The 21,267-nt window shown below is 44.0% G+C and overlaps 2 protein-coding genes across 3 annotated transcripts in view; one reads left to right on the top strand and one right to left on the bottom strand.

Annotated features, from left to right (window-relative positions):
- Positions 1-729: 729 nt before the first annotated feature.
- On the bottom strand, positions 730-9,248 carry mrpl46 (mitochondrial ribosomal protein L46). 2 transcript variants are annotated; one of them, XM_078241316.1, is made up of 4 exons: positions 9,015-9,248; positions 5,554-5,752; positions 1,952-2,140; positions 730-1,050 (listed from the first exon to the last, which is right to left on the bottom strand). In XM_078241316.1, the coding sequence occupies exons 1-4, from the start codon at positions 9,246-9,248 to the stop codon at positions 788-790; spliced, it is 885 nt and encodes a 294-aa protein (XP_078097442.1). In that variant the 3' UTR covers positions 730-787. The 2 variants fall into 2 exon arrangements, with proteins under 2 accessions (XP_078097442.1, XP_078097443.1); XM_078241317.1 differs by having other exon boundaries at positions 1,967-2,140.
- mrps11 (mitochondrial ribosomal protein S11) overlaps positions 9,249-21,267 on the top strand; it is a 26,417-nt gene continuing 14,398 nt past the window's right edge. Inside the window, exons 1-3 of the mRNA XM_078241318.1 lie at positions 9,249-9,824; positions 14,885-15,013; positions 16,647-16,745. Coding sequence (XP_078097444.1) covers positions 9,760-9,824; positions 14,885-15,013; positions 16,647-16,745 — 293 coding nt within the window. The 5' untranslated portion in view covers positions 9,249-9,759. The remainder of the gene's footprint in view (positions 9,825-14,884; positions 15,014-16,646; positions 16,746-21,267) is intronic.

The raw sequence follows: 21,267 nt of genomic DNA, 5'->3' as shown, positions 1-21,267 counted from the left end.
ATGCCAACCATCAAACACCAATCTATACTCATCCCATTTACCAGCACTTGGTCCATAGCCTTCTATGCTTTGGCGATTTAAGTGCTCGTCCAGATGCTTCTTAAATGTTGCAGGAGTATCTGGCTCCACCACCCTCTCAGGCAGCGCGTTCCATATTTCCACCAGCCTCTGGGTGAAAGAATTTTCCTCACGTCCCTTCTAAACCACTTACTTCTCATTTTAAACCTATGCCCTCTGGTCTTAAAACACCTCTGCCATGGGGAAAAGAATAGTGTTGATGCCTTACTAGTACAATTTAACACAGTAGCAAACTTTCCGTAAGTGGCTAAACAGCAAGTTTGATCATGCATTTGAATTGATTCCCATATGCCTACTTTCCAGCAGAGGTTACAACATAGTTAATGCACAGTAGGACTCCAACCTAATTTTTTTCCTTCCTATCCAATTGAAGTTTATTTATTTATTAGTCACAAGTAGGCTTACATTCACGCATGCATGAAATTACTGTGAAAATTCCCCAGTTGCCACACTCCGGCGCCTGTTCGAGTACATCGAGAGAGAATTTAGCATGGCCAATGCACCTAACCTGCACATCTTTGGGCATCCCAATGACAATGGAGTACAAACCAAGTTTTGAACGTAGCACATTCTCAGTCAGAGTTTTGATCTCAATAAGAACATGGCAGAAGATTCATGGGCTCTCCAAAATGTGATTTGCGAGACATGGGAGAAATTTCATCACATAATTTAATTTTCACAATGATTCCACTTTAACAAAATAAAACTTTTATGCGGGCATTGCCGAGGTATCAAAGATGAAGCGATTAACTTGCTGCAAGTATTTTGGTTTGAGGTAGTCCTTAAGTTCGCTCTTAGTTACCCACACGTAGTCTCCCTTCCTTTTTGTCTTCAGGTCTCCATTCATCAGCAAGGCTTTGAAGAAAAATACTTTGGCCCCCACAGTGTCGGAAGTCCGCATGGCCTTAGGATACTTGTATTTATAGAAACCAGCTGGAGCATTGCCCAGAAAAGCAGCTTGCAATTCATTTCCTGTAAAATTTAAAAGGTGGGGAAAATTAATTAAATAGTGATATTGCAAAAAGTGGTGGCTATCATTATTGAGAGAGAAAGCAAATTTAAATCATAGAATAGAATCCCTACAGTACAGAAGGAGGCCATTCAGCCCATCGAGTCTATACTGACCACAATCCCACCCAGGCCTATTCCCGTAGCCCCACGTATTTACCTTGCTAATCTCCCTGACACTAGGATCAATTTAGCATGGCCAATCCACCTAACCCGCACGTCTTTGGACTGTGGGAGGAAACCGGAGCACCCGGAGGAAACCCACGCAGACACGGGAAGAACATGCAAACTCCACACAGACAGTGACCCGAGGCCAGAATTGAACCTGGGACCTTGGTGCTGTGAGGCAGCAGTGCTAACCACTGTGCCACCGTGCCGCCCCATCAAGAATTCAAATTCCTCCCAGTGCCATAATGGGATTTGAACCCATATCCCCATGAATAACACTCAGGTTTAGCAGTGCTGTGACATTTTCACAGTGCCACCATCACCCTCCTCCCACTCCCCCGCCCACCCCACCCACCCGACCTGTGTCAGGAATGGGTATAGTTAAAGGAAAAAATACATCCGATTAGCAAAAGAAAGAGAAGCGACTTGACAAACCGTTTGTTTTAAAATAAATACAGCGAGTTAAATTGGATGCACTGCTTGAGAGGATGGCGGGAGCAGATTCAAAATAACATTCAAAAGAAAATCGGATAAATGTCGGAAGGGGAAAAAAATTACAGGCTTTGGGGGAAGGATCAGAGGAATAGGATTAGCTCTGCTAAAGAGTTGGAACAGGCAAGATGGGCTGCATGGCCTCTTTCTGTGCTGTATCATGTTCGGATTCTAATTGAACAGAGTATTATGTGTAAAAAGCTACCACAAAGGCTGCTACCAGATAGTATGGACAGGGTGCGTTCTGCAGTCTGCCTCAAGGTTTCTCCTGACTTCCATTCACTCTGTGGCAGCAACCAAATCTCCTCATCTCCCACTTTTTCTTTTACTAGTAATGTCAGCTTCTCGTCCAATCGCCTGTTCAATGTCGATCTGTCGTTCTTCTTGTCAGCTTCTAAGAGAGAGGCAGAAAAACACATTTTGAATGATCGACGTGGTTTCAGAAACAATTCGGCAACTTATCCTCTGGATTTGTTTTCCAATCGAGGAAGCGTGCATTCGCATTAAATAAATCACAAACAGTTTCATTTTTCTCCTGGTAACTGATATTCTTTTATCATTGTTGAGCTTCCACTTCTCACATTTAAAATTAAACATCCAGTTTTTCCACTTCAGCGGGAAGGTTTATTATATGCTGCATTGTTGGAAAATGAATGCTTTCTCCTCCTCGAATGTTTGCCCATTCTCCCCGAGGGTACTGGCTGTTGCTGAGGTATTTTCACAAGCACTGGAAACCCTTTGCTCCTTTGCCCTAGTGGCTATTCTTTACGCAAATATTTAACCAGTGGGTGTCAAGGTAAGTCAATTACTGAATATATTGCAGGCAAGTCTAATCTGGCAGTCTGTCATAGAATAGAATCGTAGAATCCCTACAGTGCAGAAGGAGGCCATTCGGCCCATTGAGTCTGCACCAACTCTCCAACAGAGCAACTTACCCAGGCCCTATCCCAGTAATCCCATGTATTTACCCCGCTAATCCCCTCAACCTACACATCGTGGGACACGAAGGTAATTTTAGCATGGCCAACCCACCTAACCTGCATATCTTTGTACTGTGGGAGGAAACCGGAGCACCTGGAGGAAACCCATGTAGTCGCGGGGAGAATGTGCAAACACCACACAGACAGTCACCAAGGCTGGAATTGAACCGGGTCCTGGCACCGTGAGGCAGCAGTGCTAACCACCGTGCCACTCAGTCAACATTCACTTATGTACCATTGTGGATTCATATGCAGGACCCCACTGAATCTTTTTCTCCCTCCTGGTTTAGGGGCACTGAAGCCAATTATACCTGTTCTACTACCTCCCTAAACAGGTAACTAACTTAGCACAAGCTACCTTCCTGGTCTCTATGGCTCAGGATCAAACCGCAGCCTTTCTTGCTCACTGAGCTCTTGGGAATTCATTATGTTCAGCTTTAAAATGATTCAGCAATGAGAATCAGTAAAGCCCTCTTCTCCTGTCTGCTGTCCTTCTTATAATCTTGGTATGCTGTTGTACACTCTTTCACTTCCTTTCGTTTTGTTCAGAGTTCCACCTTTAATCTCAAGGTTCGTTTCTTGCACAAATTCCAACAACGAAACTATCGAGAAAGCGCAACCTAATAAAATTACGAAGAAACATGTGAAAGCGTGGGATTCTGTTTACAGATGTAACAGACATTTTAGATTTGCAAAATAAATGAGAAAGTCTGCTTTTGAAGCTGAACATTGGGGAGGCGATGACCTAGTGGTATTATTGCCAGACTATTAATCCAGAAACTCAGCTAATGTTCTGAGGACCTGGGTTCAAATCCCGCCACGGCAGGTGGTGGAATTTGAATTCAATAAAAAATATCTGGAATTAAGAATCTACTGATGACCATGAAACCATTGTCAATTGTCGGAAAAACCCATCTGGTTCACTAATGTCCCTTTTGGGAAGGAAATCTGCCACCCTTACCTGGTCTGGCCTACATGTGACTCCAGAGCCACAGCCATGTCGTTGACTCTCACCTGCCCTCCAAGAACAACTAGGGATGGGCAATAAATGCTGGCCAGCCAGCGATGCCCATGTCCCATGAACGAATAAAAAAAAACATTAGGCCCTTCGAGTGTCCCTGCCATCATGAATTCGTGATAATAAAATGATATCACTTGCCTTGCTCCAATGTATTACTTACAACATTTGAATGAAAATAAAAAGCGTTTGTGGTTGTCAGAGACAGTTTTAAAAACCAAATAAGTCATTGCAATTTGTCCAATGAATTTACAAATCTACAATGAGAATCAGTACAATTCTAGTGAACAGATCCCACCAGGCTAACAGCAACTGACTTCAAAAACAAAACTTCCAACCCCATGGGAGGAATTTTACTGGCATGTCCACGCGAGGCCAACGGAGAATGCCGTTCTCCGAGCCTCACCCACCCCCGGAATCGGGGTGGACGTGCCGGTAAAATTCTGGCTCATGTTTCAGAAGGGCATTTTAGAAGATGGCTTTTTAATATGTGTAACGTTTACAGAAACTGAGTCCTGAAACACACATGATCGCTCAATGCTGAAAGTTCCTCCATTTCAAAACTGCATTCCAGCAGGCATTTTATGATGAAATTCAACAACATTGCAGCCTTCTCCCCAAGGCGATTAATGTTAAAGATCAGCGAGACTGCAATTTAAAGTTTGCCATAGTCAGCAAGATGCAACTGTACATCAGGAGTCACACTCAACTCTATTCTCCAATGCAAGCAGGCTGCCTGACAAACTTTTACTTTTAATTACAGAAACATGGCAAAGGTTCAGGGCCTTACGACATACATGGCAATAAAGTCGTGACCAGACTAATTTATTCTGAGAAATTCGGTAGGATAAAATCTGCAATACTAGGAGCACAAAGGTTTCACAGGAAAATAGAGACAGGTGAGTTTGCTGCAACAAAATGGCAGTTCTTGGGAGAATAGATCAATTTGTGAATGCTTACAAAAAACAGATTATAACTAAGTCAAGGCATTGTCCCACAAACTGTAATTAATTATTAAGAATACCCTTCAACGTGTAAAGGTGGAATGTTGAAAACTGCAAGAATATTTTCTGAGTTATTAAATGTTTTCTATCATCTCTCACAATCCTACCCTATCACCCAACAGTGAAAAGCCATGATGTGGAGATGCCGGCTCTCGGAGCAGTGCTCCGAAAGCTCGTGCTATCAAATAAACCTGTTGAACTTTAAACCGGTGTTGTGAGACTTCTTACTAAACAGTGAAAAGAGACGTTGAGAGAAATGAAGAAAAAGTGATTAGATGACACCAAACTCGAGCTGTAAAAGTCAGGATTGTACGGAGGAAAGAAAGAATACTACATGTTGAAGGATCTGGAAAAATGGGCTGAGGTAGGAAATGGATGATCATGCAATGATCAGGGAATCGAAAACTGAGAGACTTTGATTCAAATGCATCATTTTCAATCAAAGATTTGGATGCAATAGACTGCGATTCAGGCAGGAAATGTGGTATGTAATGAGCACAGAGCTTGGAGCACTTTCACAGAATCCCTCGAGTGCAGAAGAAGGCCATTCGGCCCATTGAGCCTGCTCTGACAACAATCCCACCCAGGCCCTGCTAATCCCCCTGACACCGAGGGGCAGTTCAGTATGGCCAATCAACCTAACCCACTCATCTTTGGACTGTGGGAGGAAACTGGAGCACCCGGAGGAAACCCACGCAGACACAGAGAGAATGTGCAGACTCCGCACAGACAGTGACCTGAGGCCGGAACTGAGCTCGGGTCTTTTATGATGGAACACTGATGAACAGAAAAAAAATCCACAGACCTTGTATTCTATTAGCAACAATAAACCGTCTGAGTTTCTGCTCCCACATATCTTCCAGATCTTGGGCAGTCACAATGTCTTGGCCAACATCTTCTTCCTCGTCTGAATCGTAATCATCTGCCTGCCTCCAACGCATTTTTTCTTCATCTTCAAAGACTTGGAGCTCGTGATCAGAGCAGAGGCTTTTCTCCAATTCTACCTACAAAATATGGGAGAAATCACTTGTATTTGAGGAACCCAATGGGGGCTGAACTTTCTATCAGACTTTCTTAAAATGTAGCCAGAGGGTCACGTTTCACAACAAACAGAATAAATGTAGAAATTGCTACGACTCAGGCCGCACTCACAGCATTACTGGACATTTTTTTTAAAATTGGCATTAGTATCATGACAAAGCTACTGATCTTTCTAGTTTAAGTGTTAAGCGTAGGACCTTTGCTGCGACAACTTTGAGGTTCAAAATTCACGTTGATTAAATTACCAAGGAATGTGCAGGAAGCCAGTTTTTAAAAATTCAATTTTCTCTATTTCTGTTCCATCTTCTAAAATGCCCTTCTGAAACATGAGCCAGAAATTTACCTGCACGCCTGCCCCGATTCCGGGGGTAGGTGAGGCTCGGAGAACGGCATTCTCCGTTGGCCCCGAGCGGGATTGTACAAACCTCGGGTGGACATGCCAGTAAAATTTCTCCCATGGGGTTGGAAGTTTTGTTTTTGAAGTCAGTTGCTGTTAGCCTGGTGGGATCTGTTCACTAGAATTGTACTGATTCTCATTGTAGATTTGTAAATTCATTGGACAAATTGCAATGACTTATTTGGTTTTTAAAACTGCCTCTGACAACCACAAACGCTTTTTATTTTCATTCAAATGTTGTAAGTAATACATTGGAGCAAGGCAAGTGATAGCATTTTATTATCACGAATGCACGATGGCAGGGACACTCGAAGGGTGTTCCTCCCATACCTCATTCTTGCAGCCAGTCTTCAAGTATACAACTAGACATGCAATGTAGGAAAGCTTTTGGACTGTGGAAGCCTTCAGTCAAGTTTAGTTTTTTTCCACATATACACAGCTTTTATCATAAATTATTGCATTGACAAACAACAACACTGTATAATTAATATTCCTAACTCTCCCCCCCCCCCCCCCCCCCCCACCCCACCAACCACCACCATTTCTCTCTGGCCCAGGGGCACTGAGGCCAATGGCAGCACCCACACTGCCATCCAGCAAATAATTCAATACAAAGATGAAACCTGATGGACAAGGGGTAGTGTGCCATGCTACACATAACTTTAAAAAAGTCATCGACTTCAGGAAGTGTAGTGGAGAACACTCCCCGTTTACATCAGTGGGGATCAAGTAGAAATGATCGAGAGCTTCAAGTTTATAGGTGTCTCAATCAACAACAATCTGTCCTGGTTCTCCCCCCCCCTCCATGCTGACACTATAGTTAAGAAAGCCCACCAATGCCTCTACTTTCTCAGGAGGCTAAGGAAATTTGGCATGTCAGCTACGAGTCTTGCCAACTTTTACAGATGCACCAGAGAAAGCATTCTTTCTGGTTGTATCACAGCTTGGCATGGCTCCTGCTCTGCCCAAGACCGCAAAAACTATAAAGGGTCGTGAATGTAGCCTAGTCCATCGCGCAAACCAGCCTCCCATCCATTCCCACTACCTCCAATAAGCAACCAGCATAACTATGGACCCCACGCACCCTGGGCATACTCTCTTCCACCTTCTTCCATCAGGAAAAAGATACAAAAGTCTGAGGTCATGTACTAACCGACTCAAGAACAGCTTCTTCCCTACTGTCATCAGATTTTTGAATGGACCTACCTCGCACTAAGTTGATCTTTCTCTACATCCTAGCTTGAATGTAACACTACATTCTGCACTCTCTCCTTGCCTTCTCTATGAATGGTATGCTTTGTCTATAATAGCACGCAAGAAATAATACTTTTCACTGTATACTAATACATGTGACAATAATAAATCAAATCAAATCAAAAAGTAAGAATACCTTGTTCTAGGTAATAACTGATCAGGACAAGACAAGCTAACAATTTTTCTATTCTATTGTTGATGCAGTGGTTATTTAACTCCACGCTGAAGATTGATGTTCAGGGCCAAGAAGAATTGTCACAACAGGATTACCAGCGCAGGTTAATTGATTAGTATGGACAATGCTTAAACATTATCCGCCAGGGAAATATGCCCTTCAGAACAAATTATATTATTAGGAAGAAACTCAAAGCATCCCATAGTCACTTCATTATTATATATTGAAAATATATGTGTCCCTCAACAAAACATCATTAAAACAGATCTGATCATAATCAGGGCTCAACACAAATTTGGAACTTCAGAAAAGGACAAATAGAACTTGCATTGATATAGCACCTTTCATAACCTCAGGATGTCCTAGGACCGGTTATAATATGATCATGGGATGATATTATTATATTATATGATTATCTCAAGCCTGAAATATTCAGAAAACAACTGGCACAATTTCACATGAGATTATGTTTCTGAAAAGTAATGTTTATTTATCAGTTTAAATTCCCGGCTTGGGTCACTGTCTGTGTTGTGTTTGCATGTTCTCCCCGTGTTTGCTTTGGATTTCCTCCGGGGGCTCCGGTTGTTGGTGATCTGGACACCTAAAAACTTGAAGCTCTCGAACTTTTCTACTTCATCGCCATTGATGTAGATGGGGTATGTTCTCCTCTACGCTTGGCATTTATCCTAGCCAGTCCCCCTGACACTAAGGGGCAATTTAGCATGGCCAATCAACCTAACCCGCACATCTTTGGACTGTGGGAGGAAACCGGAACCCCCGGAGGAAATCCAAAGCAAACACGGGGAGAACATGCAAACACCACACAGACAGTGACCCAAGCCGGGAATTTAAACTGATAAATAAACGTTACTTTTCAGAAACATAATCTCATGTGAAATTGTGCCAGTTGTTTTCTGAATATTTCAGGCTTGAGATAATCATGGAATGGACTGCCTGCAGTGATAGTGGAGTCAGACACTTTAGGAACATTTAAGCGGTTATTGGATAGGCACATGGAGCACACCAGGATGGTAGGGAGTGGGATAGCTTGATCTTGGTTTCAGATGAAGGTCGGCACAACATCGTGGGCCGAAGGGCCTGTTCTGTGCTGTACTGTTCTATGTTCTATATAATATAATAATATCATCCCATGATCATATTATAAAGTAGTTGTGTTCTATGTTATGAATCAAGCACTGCTAGTTGTTTTTGAATGTATTTCTTATCAATAAAAAAATTCAGTGTGGCGCGAGCAAATTTCTATTCCGAAAGTGCGGCCCAGTGAAAAAAGTTTGGGAACCACTGGACTAAATGAATGATGGAACATCTGAAAATCTCTTCCTCTCTCTTCAATAGGGAAGACCAGCGCGCATGCGCATTGACCGGGCGCACCCCCCACCTGTTCCAGCATCTGCACGAACGCGCTTTCCATCGGGTTCTTCTCCCGTGAGAGGACGGCCGCCCGCTGCAAGCACACCGCGCCGCAACACTGCCAACCCGGCACCCTGGGCGTCTGGTTTGGGCCTGGGCCGCCCCTCAGCCCCAAGGAATGGAGCCGCGAGCCCCACCCGACCCTGACTCCAAGCCCAGGGCCGGCGAGCGCTGGGAAGCGACGCAGCGCCACCGCCGCCATCTTGCACCAAAGCGCCGCTACCAAGGGGGAAGAGGGGGGAACCAACCACAAACACCAGCACAATCAATCCTGACTTAACATCACCATCTCACACTGACAACAAACTCTAAATAAAACCCACTGGGCCAAACTCGGCACGAGAACACCTGAAAACCAATAACCAATTGGAAATTCTTACTGTCTCCCCCATAAATAAATGGAAGAGTCGGATTCTGGATGATACCAAGAGCTGATGGGGAAGGGGATTGTGCTGTTAAATCAAATACTTCAAGATAATTGTGTACTTAATAACCCCAATTCGGTGTAAAATAGAGAATATATTGATAGTCACATTCCTCCATCAATTTCCGTTGGGGTTTAGATCTTAGGAATAAATATATGTCCTCGTGTGGCTAAGGTTCTCCCCCCCCCCCCCCCCGCGGCGTTGGTAGGAGCTGTGGTTCTGGGCCTACACCAAGGACATTGAGCCTGGGAGCCCGGCCGCCCCGAGGCCCCACACTTCATATTGACAATGCTGGCGGCACGCACTGTGTTATGGCGGCTAGGCCGGAGGCTGCTGCAGGCTTCAGGCGGCTGGTGAGTAAAGTGCGCGTCTCTCTCTCTGAGGGTGGGTAGGTTGGCCGGCCCGCTGCTAGGCCGCGTTTCCATGGAGACCATAGACCCTACCCCCCCCTCTCGGTGTGGCGGCTCATTGAGTTTCACAGTCAATGGCCACCTGAGGGACAGTTGGACTTTAATTTGGTGTTGTGATACTTCTTCCTGAGGGACATGACAGCAGCCCCCCGCCCATTGTCACCTCGAAAATCAGAATCACAGAATTCCCTTGCGCAGATGAGATCATTCGGCCCATCGTGACTGTACTGGCTCTTGGAATGAGCAACTCCCCTCTGCCTTCTCCACATGTTGACGATGGTGCAGGGGGCAGCATGGTGGCACAGTGGTTAACACTGCTGCCTCACAGCGTCAGGGACCCGGGTTCGATTCCTGGCTTGGGTCACTGTGTGGAGTTTGCACATTCTCCCCGTGTCTGCGTGAGTTTCCTCCGGGTGCTCCGGTTTCCTCCCACAGTCCAAAGATGTGCGGGTTAGGTTGATTGGCCATGCTAAATTGCCCCTTAGTGTCAGGGGGACTGGCTAGGGTAAATGTCCTAGGAAGCTTTAGGAAGTGTAGTGGAGAACATACCCCATCTACATCAATGGGGATGAAGTAGAAAGGGTCGAGAGCTTCATGTTTTTCGGTGTCCAAATCACCAACAACCTGTCCTGGTCCCCTCATGCCAACACTATAGTTAAGAAAGCCCACCAACACCTCTACTTTCTCAGAAGACTAAGGAAATTTGGCATGTCAACTACGACTCTCACCAACATTTACAGATGCACAGCTTAGTATGGCTCCTGCTCTGTCCAAGACCACAAGAAACTACAAAAAGTCGTGAATGTAGCCCAAATCCATCACGCAAACCAGCCTCTGTCTACACTTCCTGCTGCCTCAGCAAAGCAGCCAGCATAATTAAGGACCCCACGCACCCCAGACATTTCCTCTTCCACCTTCATCCATCATGAAAAGATACAAAAGTCTGAGGTCACATACAAATCAACTCAAAGAACAGCTTCTTCCCTGCTGCCATCAGACTTTTGAATGGACCTACCTTGCATTAAGTTGATCTTTCTCTACACCCTAGCTATAACTGTTACATTACATTCTGCACTCTCATTTCCTTCTCTGTGAACAGTATGCTTTGTATAGCGCTCAAGAAACAATACTTTTCACTGTTAATACATGTGACAATAATAAATCAAATCAAATCAAAAATCAAGCATGGCCAATCAACCCAACCCTCATATTTTTGGACTGTGGGAGGAAACTGGAGCACTCAGAAGAAACCCCACAGACACTAGGAGAATATGCAACTCCATACAGACAGTCACCCGAGGCTGGAGTTGAACCTGGGTCCCTGGCGCTTGAGGCGGCAGTGCTAACCACTGTGCCGCCTTTACATTGGCCATGCTAAATTCACCCTCAGTGTACCCGAACAGGTGTCGGAGTATGGCGACCAGGTGATTTTAACATTAACTTCATTGCAGTGTTAATGTAAGGTGCTTCTGCCTTCACCATACTTCATGGTGTGGAGGGGAAGTTGGAGGACCTCCTTGTGAACCTGTGTATGGGCCTAGCCATACAAGCTATAAACAGGTCCAGGCAGCGGGCGACTGAGGAGTTCGTCCAGCCCCACTGTCTTCCCCTCTACTGCGGCTATGTTTATGGGCGGGTGTCATTTGATTTGATTTATTATTGTCACGTGTTGGGTTACAGTGAAAAATATTGTTTATTGTGCGTGATACAAACAAAACATACTGTTCATAGAGATGAAAAGGAGAGGGTGCAGAATGTAGGGCTACAGCCATTGCTAGGTTTATAGTTTAGAGTATCACAAGTAGGCTTACATTAACACTGCAATGAAGTTACTGTGAAAATCTCCGAGGTGCCACACTCTGGTGCCTGTTCAGGTACACTGAGGGAGAATTTAGCATAGCCAATGCACCTAACCAGCACGCCTTTCAGACAGGGAGGAAACCGGAGCACCTGGAGGAAATCCACGCAGACACAGGGAGAACGTGCAGACTCTGCACAGACAGTGACTCAAGTCGGGAATGGAACCCGGGTCCCTGGCGTTGTGAGGCGGCAGTGCTAACCACTGTGCCACCCCAGTCGAGAAAGATCAACTTAATATAAGATAGGTCCATTCAAAAGTCTGATGGCAGCAGGGAGACCGAACATGCAGTGTCCGAGAGCACCATCGAAGCCTTCCGTACCTGTTGGGCACTGCAGGGACTGGGGTGTATTATTGAACCCCTTAATCACATTTTGATTTAATGTTGTCAGTTTCCTTTTTGCTTTGTCTTTTGTTTTGAGCAATTCCCTTTTTGGGGGCTGCCCCTTCTTCTTTGTCCCTGAGTTTGTTTAATTTAGTTCATTTGATTTGCCAAAAATAAATGCCTCCACCACGCGTTGATTTAACCATAATCATGTCAAATAAATCTTGCACTTACGTAGCACCTTTCACAACCACAGATGTCTCAAAGTGTTTTAGAGACAATTAACGTTTGAAGCGTAGACACTGTTGTAATGTAGGAAATTCAGCAGCCAATTTGTGCACAGCAAGCTCCCACAAACATCGATGTGATGTCCAAATAAGCTGGTTTTGTCACATTCATTGAGGGATAAACATTGGTCAGGACACTGGGGATAACACCCCTGTTAAATAGTGCCATGCGAGCTTTTACATCGCCAGATAGGGCTTCAGTTTAATGTTTCATCCGAAAGACAGCTTTGCCAACAGTGCATAGTGTCAGCCTTGACCTTTGGCTGCAAGTCCTGGGCTGGGAATTAGCATTCGCATATGATCATGTTGCTGTTTGTAGAATCTTACTATGCAAATAGACTGGTGTGTTTCCGACCTTACAACAGTGATGACATCAAAAATATACTCAATTTTTTTAGAAGTAATTTTGGGATATTCTGCGGTCAGGAAAGGTACCACCTAATTCCAAGTCATTTCCTTATCTATTATAAATTGAGATTCGGCCAAATATGTGTAAACGTGCTGTCCCACATTCTCCAGACTCCTTGGTCCTGACTGACTTGGTTCTTTCTCCCTCAGCCTTATTTTTATCGATAAATACTTCCAAAGAATTGCCTCATTCTTTTTCTGCAATCTTCTCCCTCCATCCCTTCCAAAACATTTCCAGGCATCACCCTTCTACTTGCCCCATTGCTAGTTCAATACCTTCAGCCACCTCAATTCTAACTCTTAGAACTCAGTTTCTGAAGGTCAGGCCTCTCTCAAACTTATTAAAATCCATCTCTGATCAATCTTTTGGCCTTCCCTTCTAATCTTCCTCTCCTTGATCGCATCACAAAGAACAGTACAGCACAGGAACAGGCCCTTCGACCCTCCAAGCCTGTGCCAATCACATTAAGAAGTTTAACAACACCAGGTTAAAGTCCAACAGGTTTATTTGGTAGCAAAAGCCACACAAGCTTTCGAGGCTCTGAGCCCCTTCTTCAGGTGAGTGGGAATTCTGTTCACAAACAGAACTTATAAGACACAGACTCAATTTACATGAATAATGGTTGGAATGCGAATACTTACAACTAATCCAGTAAGTTCTGTTTGTGAACAGAATTCCCACTCACCTGAAGAAGGGGCTCAGAGCCTCGAAAGCTTGTGTGGCTTTTGCTACCAAATAAACCTGTTGGACTTTAACCTGGTGTTGTTAAACTTCTTACTGTGTTTACCCCAGTCCAACGCCGGCATCTCCACACCAATCACATTCACCAATGTAGACCAACTGCTTATATTCCTCTATTCCCCGTTTGTGCATATGTCTATCAAGATAAGTCTTAAATGTGGCTAACGGAACTGCCTCAACCACCTCACTTGGCAGTGCATTCCACGCCCCCACCACCCTCTGTAAAAAAAAAAAATTTCCCCCACACATCTCTATTGAACCTTTCCCCCCCTTATCTTGAACTTGTGCCCCCTTGCAATTGTCATTTCTGCCCTGGGAAAAAGCTCCCAACTGTTCACCCTATCTATACCTCTCATAATTTTATAAACTTCTATCAGGTCGCCCCCTGGCCTCTGTCTTTCTGCGGAGAACAATCCCAGTTTATTCAATCTCTCCTCATAGCTAATACTCTCCATACCAGGCAACGTCCTAGTAAATCTTTTCTGTACTCTCTCCAAAGCCTCCACATCCGTCTGATAGTGTGGTTACCAGAATTGGACACAGTATTCCAAATGTGGCCTAACCAACGTTTTATACAACTGTAACATAATTTGCCAACTTTGACACTCGATGCCCCGTCCGATGAAGGCAAGCATGCCATATGCTTTCTTCACCACCTTTTCCACCTGTGCTGCCACTTTTAAGGATCTGTGGACCTGTACTCCCAGATCTCTGTGTGTCTATGTCTCCTTATTCTTAATTCAAACAATGTGACTTTAATACAAATATTTGTTGAATGACCAACTAATCTGGTTTTGATGGTGTTTGAGAAGAAACGTTGACCAAAACATGGAGATCCTCCTTGTTCCCCTACCAATTGAGCCATGGAATGTCTACATTTCTAACTGACCTTGAGAAGGTGGTGGTAAGCCATCTTCTTGAACCACTGCAATTCAAGTGTTATAGATACACCCATAGCGGCCAGTGTTAGGAAGGAAGTCCCAGGAATTTGGCCCAGTGACAGTGAAGGGAGGGTGATATTGTTCCAAGTTAGGATGGCGTGTTGCTTGGGGAGCAACTTGCAGGTATTGGTGTTGAAGAAACCAGTCTTATCCAAGGTCTCACCCAAAAGACAGCACCTTTGATAAGCAGTTTTCAATATTGATATAAAGAAGCACACTGTTTGACTTACATGCCCATAACCAAAGTAGCAGGTTTGAAACTGGAATTTTGGTATTGTAGGGGCATAGAGATGCGGTAAATCTTCACCCTGAAAGGCCAATGGCGTGATTTCTGAATAATTTAGCAATTAAAGTAAATTTGGTCCACTTTCTTTGCTTAAGTCTTTACTGTGTGAAGTTTTATTTGTATTCGTGCTAACTTGCCTATGTTTTCTTCTCCCAGTTCCCATGTTGGTTCAGTGGAGAGCCAGTGCTGTCAGGTACATACAGGTTTACAGAAGCTACAAGAGCTAGCAGAAAAGGAGAGCATCTCCGCAGAGCTCACAGACACCAGACATTCAACAGATTTCAGGTATTCCATCTTTTCATCTGCTGCACTGTTTTAAACTCGATATTTGTTGTGGAAAACCAAATATCTAATTTTGAACCTGACAGATTTCACAGTGGCCACACAGAAATTCTGATGTTTGAAAATTAAACGTTAAAAAAATCCTGTTTTCTGAGACAGGGTCTTAATAAAGGCCACAAGCAAAATGATCTGGCTTTTCATATAGAGCCAGATCCGCTTTGTGTGTTGGACATTGGATTGGCTCACACAATTTTTTTTAAAATGCCCAATTGGCTTTGTACTGTTCATGAAGCGCTTGATGTGTTCCTGTCTGGAATGTACAGAGCTTTTTCAGATACCCTCCATTCAATACTGTAAAATCAAAGATCTGTGGTAGGCGGCGCTACAGTTGCTTTCCAGGCTAGAGAACGGAGAAATTAGCTAGGCTCACTCTGTCCCAACCCTTTTTTTAAATGTGGACATTGAGTGGGAACAGGATTGGACTCTCCTCTGATTTCTCCCTTGTTGAAATGACTTGCTGATATTCACTTACTAAAGAAGAACAGGTCTTTATATTCTGTGCTCAAAGTATCCCAAGTTGCATTATAGCTAATGCATTACTTTTGAACTGTCAGCACTGTATTGTGGGCAATCGCAGCAAGCAATCTGGGCACAGCAAGATCTTCCAAATGCAATGGGATAGTGAGCAGTTGATCTATTCTAGAGGCATTCGTTGAGGGAGAAATTTTTTCCACGGACCGGAGAGAACTCTCTGCCCATCGGTCGAAATGTGCAATGGAATCTTTAATATTTGTCTGAACAGGCAGTTCAGCCTGATTTGAAGGTTCATCCAAAAGTCAGTACCTCTGATAATGCAGCTTTTCCATAAGTACATCTTACATTATGTGGTTAAGTTCGGCAGTGGGATTCTGATTCAGAGGTGAGGGTGCTAGGAATTGGAGTAACCATTCAGCCGCTTGAGTATGCTCTGCCATTCAGTTTGATCATGGTTGATCTGTATCAATAACTCCATTTACTTACAGTTTAAGTGAATGTGCCATCATTTAGCCAAGCTGCTAGTATGGACCAGTTACATAAAGAATCAGAGGGCTACCTGTGAAACCATACTCCAGCAAGAATCAATTCCTTAAGATGAGGATGTTTAGGAAGAACAGAGTAAAGAATTTGCTGTTGCGTCTTGTAACCATAGAGCAGAACCAGTATGTGCTGGTGGAACTTAAAAGAATTTAGCTCAAATTGGTATTGTGTGACTCACTCACTTTCTTGCCTGGCTTTATAGAACTTTTGTTCACGTCACGCCTACAAATTCTTCACAGCATGTCAGCTATTGTAAACATAACAAGATTCTAATAACCGCAATTAAACAGGTAAAGCTGCATTATCATTAAGTTGGTACTGAATGTTGCAGTTTCTCAGGCCAACTGAGTTTCACCATGAAGGACAAGGAAAGATGCTGATCCTTAATGGATCTGCTGCCTTTGTAAGTAGAGCAGAATACTCGATTAGAGGGCTCAACATTGCATTCCAATAGAATGAGATATTGATAAAAGTGATGGCATTTCCAAACAGGATCTTTAATACAGGTTTGATTATTATCCATCCTGTGCAATTATTATTATTTGTGTGTCGTTCACAGTATCCTACCTCCAATGCCAGGACAAGAGAGTCATTTACGCTGGGGAGGCAAAAAGTATGAAGATCTACACATAGTGCATATCAAGGCAACATATAATAAGTAAGTAAGTGGTGCAATGATATATAGTGACAAATAAAGTATTTGCTAATCTGAGCCAAGTAGCGGTTAGGAATTGGAATAACTTAATTGTTACCTATAATTGGAATCACTTCTCCAAATTAGCTGACTGCTGATCCATTGACTCCTGCCAGAAAATACAAGAACTAAGAGCAGAAGTAGGCCATTCGGCCCCTCTAGTCTGCTGTGTCATACAGCAAGATCATAGCGAATTTGATTATGGCCTCAACTCCACTTCACCATAACCCTTGACTCCCTTGTTGATCAGAAATCAATCTAACTCAGTTTTGAGTATATTCAGTGACCCGGCCTCCCCACTCCTTTTTAGGGACAGAGAATTGCCCTGAAAGAAGAAATTTCTGCTTATCTCCGTCTTAAATGGGAAACCTTCAATTTTAAAATCATGTTCATTAGTTTGAGACAGCCCACACAAAGAGGAGCATCTTCTCAGCATCCACCTGTTCTAAGCTCCAGTGGCTATGGGCCGAACTTGATCGAGTTTTCCTCATAAGATAACCTTATAAGCTAAAATACATCTCTGGATGTCGATTGAGGACAAGATTGGGCTTGGTCTTGATTGACTATGTGATCAAATTGTTCAGAATTCAGAACAGAACTCCAAGGTGAAGCCACACTAGACCCCAACAATTTTTTCTATTTTGGCATAAATGTGAGGGAAGGATTCTTCCTTCCAAGAATGATTCCACTGACAAAATAGGGATCTTTTGTAGTAAAACAAGCTTTATTTAATAACACAGTTTAATTATAGTTCTAACAAATGAAGCAACCTAACTATTAACAGTTGAACAATAATGAAAAAGAAACAACTTCAATTTCTAACAACTTTAATATCTAACTTATCACTGTGTTTGTTCCAAATAAGCAACATTCCTCTGACAGACTTAAATGCCACTTTAAATACAGTTAGGAACCATACATATACTTGCTATAATGAGTGTAGACAGTCTTGAAGCTTTCAGAGAAAGAAATGAGTTCCAGAAGCCTGACAAATCCATCTAACTTAAACCAGGCTTCATCTGCAGACTAAACTGCTTTCTGCAAAAGCTGTTTTCTCCCTCTGTCACACACCCAGGACTGCACATAAACCACATCATCACATGATCCTGTCAATCACTCTAATCAGAAATCCCAGGGGAACTTAAGTAGACAAAAGTCCATTTGCATGGTTTAACATAACCACTTCAAGGCTAAAATGAGTAATTATCCTCCATTACAAAGGAGGAAGTGTTAGGTTTGTTAGAGAATATAAAGACTGACAAATCCCCAGGGCCTGATGGAATCTATCCAAGGCTGCTCAGGGAGACGAGAGGTGAAATCGTTGGGCCTCTGACGCAAATCTTTGTCTCGTCACTGGACACAGGTGAGGTCCCAGAGGATTGGAGGATAGCCAATGTGGTCCCGTTATTTAAGAAGGGTAGGAAGGATAACCCGGGTAATTATAGGCCGGTGAGCTTGACGTCCGTGGTGGGGAAGTTGTTGGAGAAGATTCTTAAAGATAGGATGTATGCGCATTTAGAAAGGAATAAACTCATTAACGATAGTCAACATGGTTTTGTGAGAGGGAGGTCATGCCTCACTAACCTGGTGGTGTTTTTTGAAGAAGTGACCAAAATGGTTGACGAAGGAAGGGCCGTGGATGTTGTCTATATGGACTTTAGTAAAGCGTTTGACAAAGTCCCTCATGGTAGGCTAGTGAAAAAGGTTGGATCCCATGGGATAAAGGGGGAGGTGGCTAGATGGGTGGAGAACTGGCTTGGTCATAGAAGACAGAGGGTGGTAGTGGAAGGGTCTTTTTCCGGCTGGAGGCCTGTGACTAGTGGTGTACCGCAGGGCTCTGTATTGGGACCTCTGCTGTTTGTGATTTATATAAATGATCTGGAAGAAGGAGTAACTGGGGTGATCAGTAAGTTTGTGGATGACACAAAACTGGCAGGACTTGCAGATAGTGAGGAACATTGTCAGAGGCTACAGAAGGATATAGATAGGCTGGAAATTTGGGCAAGGAAATGGCAGATGGAGTTCAATCCTGATAAATGCGAAGTGATGCATTTTGGTGGGAATAATGTAGGGAGGAGCTACACGATAAATGGAAGAACCATAAAGGGTGTAGAGACGCAGAGGGACCTGGGTGTGCAAGTCCACAGATCTTTGAAGGTGACGTCCCAGGTGGAGAAGGTGGTGAAGAAGGCATATGGCATGCTTGCCTTTATAGGACGGGGCATAGAGTATAAGAGTTGGGGTCTGATGTTGCAGATGTATAGAACGTTGGTTCGGCCGCATTTGGAATACTGCGTCCAGTTCTGGTCGCCACACTACCAGAAGGACGTGGAGGCTTTGGAGAGAGTACAGAGGAGGTTTACCAGGATGTTGCCTGGTATGGAGGGGCTTAGTTATGAGGAGAGATTGGGGAAACTGGGGTTGTTCTCCTTGGAAAGACGGAGGATGAGGGGAGACTTAATAGAGGTGTATAAAATTATGAAAGGCATAGATAGGGTGAACGGTGGGAAGCTTTTCCCCGGGTCGGTGGTGACGTTCACGAGGGGTCATAGGTTCAAGGTGAAGGGAGGGAGGTTTAACACAGATATCAGAAGGACATATTTCACACAGAGGGTCGTGGGGGCCTGGAATGTGTTGCCGGGCAAGGTGGTGGAGGCGGACACACTGGGAACGTTTAAGACTTATCTAGACAGCTATATGAACGGAGTGGGAATGGAGGGATACAAAAGAGTGGTCTAGTTTGGACCAGGGAGCGGCGCGGGCTAATTGTTCCTTGTTTCTCGTTTCAAGGCTTCATTCTATGATCATCTTGCTGGTGCCAGTACAGAGCGAGACTGCGGATAGTTGGGAACCTGTCTCGGGGGCAGGGAATTCAGATGGTGTTCGTGGAAGTGGAAATGACTAGGGTTGGGAAGCATTTTCCGATCAGGGCCATTGTGATCTCCTGGACTCGTTTCGATCGTCTCAGGGGGTCGGAGAGGAATTTCCCAGATTTTTTTTCCCCATATTGGCCCTGGGGTTTTTCACTCTGGGTTTTCGCCTCTCCCTGGAGATCACATGGTCTGGAATGGGGGGGGTGGGGGTGAGTTAATAGGTTGTAATGAACAAAGCATCGTAGCTGTGAGGGACAGCTCGGTGGATAGGATATTGGTATGTAGATAGGCTGGAAAATTGGGCGGGGATCCTGGATTCAGGATTCAATCCTGGACCGGGGAGCGGCGCGGGCTTGGAGGGCCGAAGGGCCTGTTCCTGTGCTGTATTGTTCTTTGTTTGTTCTATCCTGTTATTCCAGCATCTGAATTTCATTCCTTCCACACACACCGATTACCTGTAGAATAAAGCTGAATTTTTAAACATTCCCTTGAAACCCATACATATATATCTATATCAATTGCACTACTATCATCACATAATGGCTTTGGGACGTTCATTGTCCATGTAAAATAAAAATGGCCACTTTCCCAAGCACCAGTCAGTGCCTTCAGGAGAGATGTTTGATAGAGGAAGAAGATATGGTAGTAAAAAAATCAGAATACTTTGTTGCAACCTTAAAGTTGGTGATGCTTCAGTGTCAACAGTGCCTCTCGGGAGTGAACATTCCAATTAAATCAGTAACTCATTCGAAGTGGTTGATGCAGAAAGTATTGCATTGCAGAATTCCATCTATAAATATATAAAGCAACAGCAATACCTGAGGTCTTGAAAAATGTATTAACTTTTTAAAATTAAATTAATGCATTCAGAATATCGTAAGTCAGTTTTCTGAAAATACTGATAACTCCGTCCTAACCAAGGCAACACTATGTTTAGGTTTGGCAATTATTATTTTATGACCTTAAAAGTTAATAATTTTTCTACTTCGTTTTTTTCCTTGCCCAGGAAGCCAAATCTCCTTCCAGGGTATGATCTGCCCTCACCCAGAACCCACATCTCTCTCTAGATTCCCTCCTGTGGCTCAGTGGGTAGCACCCTAATCTCTGAGTCATATGGTTGTCAGTTCAAGTCCCACTCCAGGACCTCAGCACAAAGACCAAGGCTGGCACTCCAGTGCATATGGAGGGAGCACTGCACTGCCAGTGGTGCCATATCTCAGATGAGATGTTAAACTAAGATCCTGACTACTGCTCATATCTGACCTGGCACCATCCCACTCAGCCCACCATTCACTCCTATCTTTACTAACCAGCAGTGACTCCAAATGCCCCAACACCTCAAATTTAAAACTCCCATTCTCCTGTTTAAATCCCTTCATCGCCTCATCCCTCCCTATCTCTGTAACTTCCTCAAACCCTACAATTCCCTCCCAAAATCTCAGTTGTTCTGATTCTAGTGCATCCCGACTCCTCTCAGTTCCATCATTGGCAGCTGTGAATTCAGCCACATAAACACAAGAAGCGACATATATTAATACACCGGGACGTGTTCTGTGCAAACAGAAGGTGGCACAGTGGTTAGCACTGCTGCCTCACAGCCCAGGGACCCGGGT

This window comes from Mustelus asterias, chromosome 24, assembly GCF_964213995.1.
Source record: "Mustelus asterias chromosome 24, sMusAst1.hap1.1, whole genome shotgun sequence".
NCBI classification, from domain to species: Eukaryota; Metazoa; Chordata; class Chondrichthyes; order Carcharhiniformes; family Triakidae; genus Mustelus; species Mustelus asterias.
This window is presented reverse-complemented; position numbering and strand designations above follow the sequence as displayed.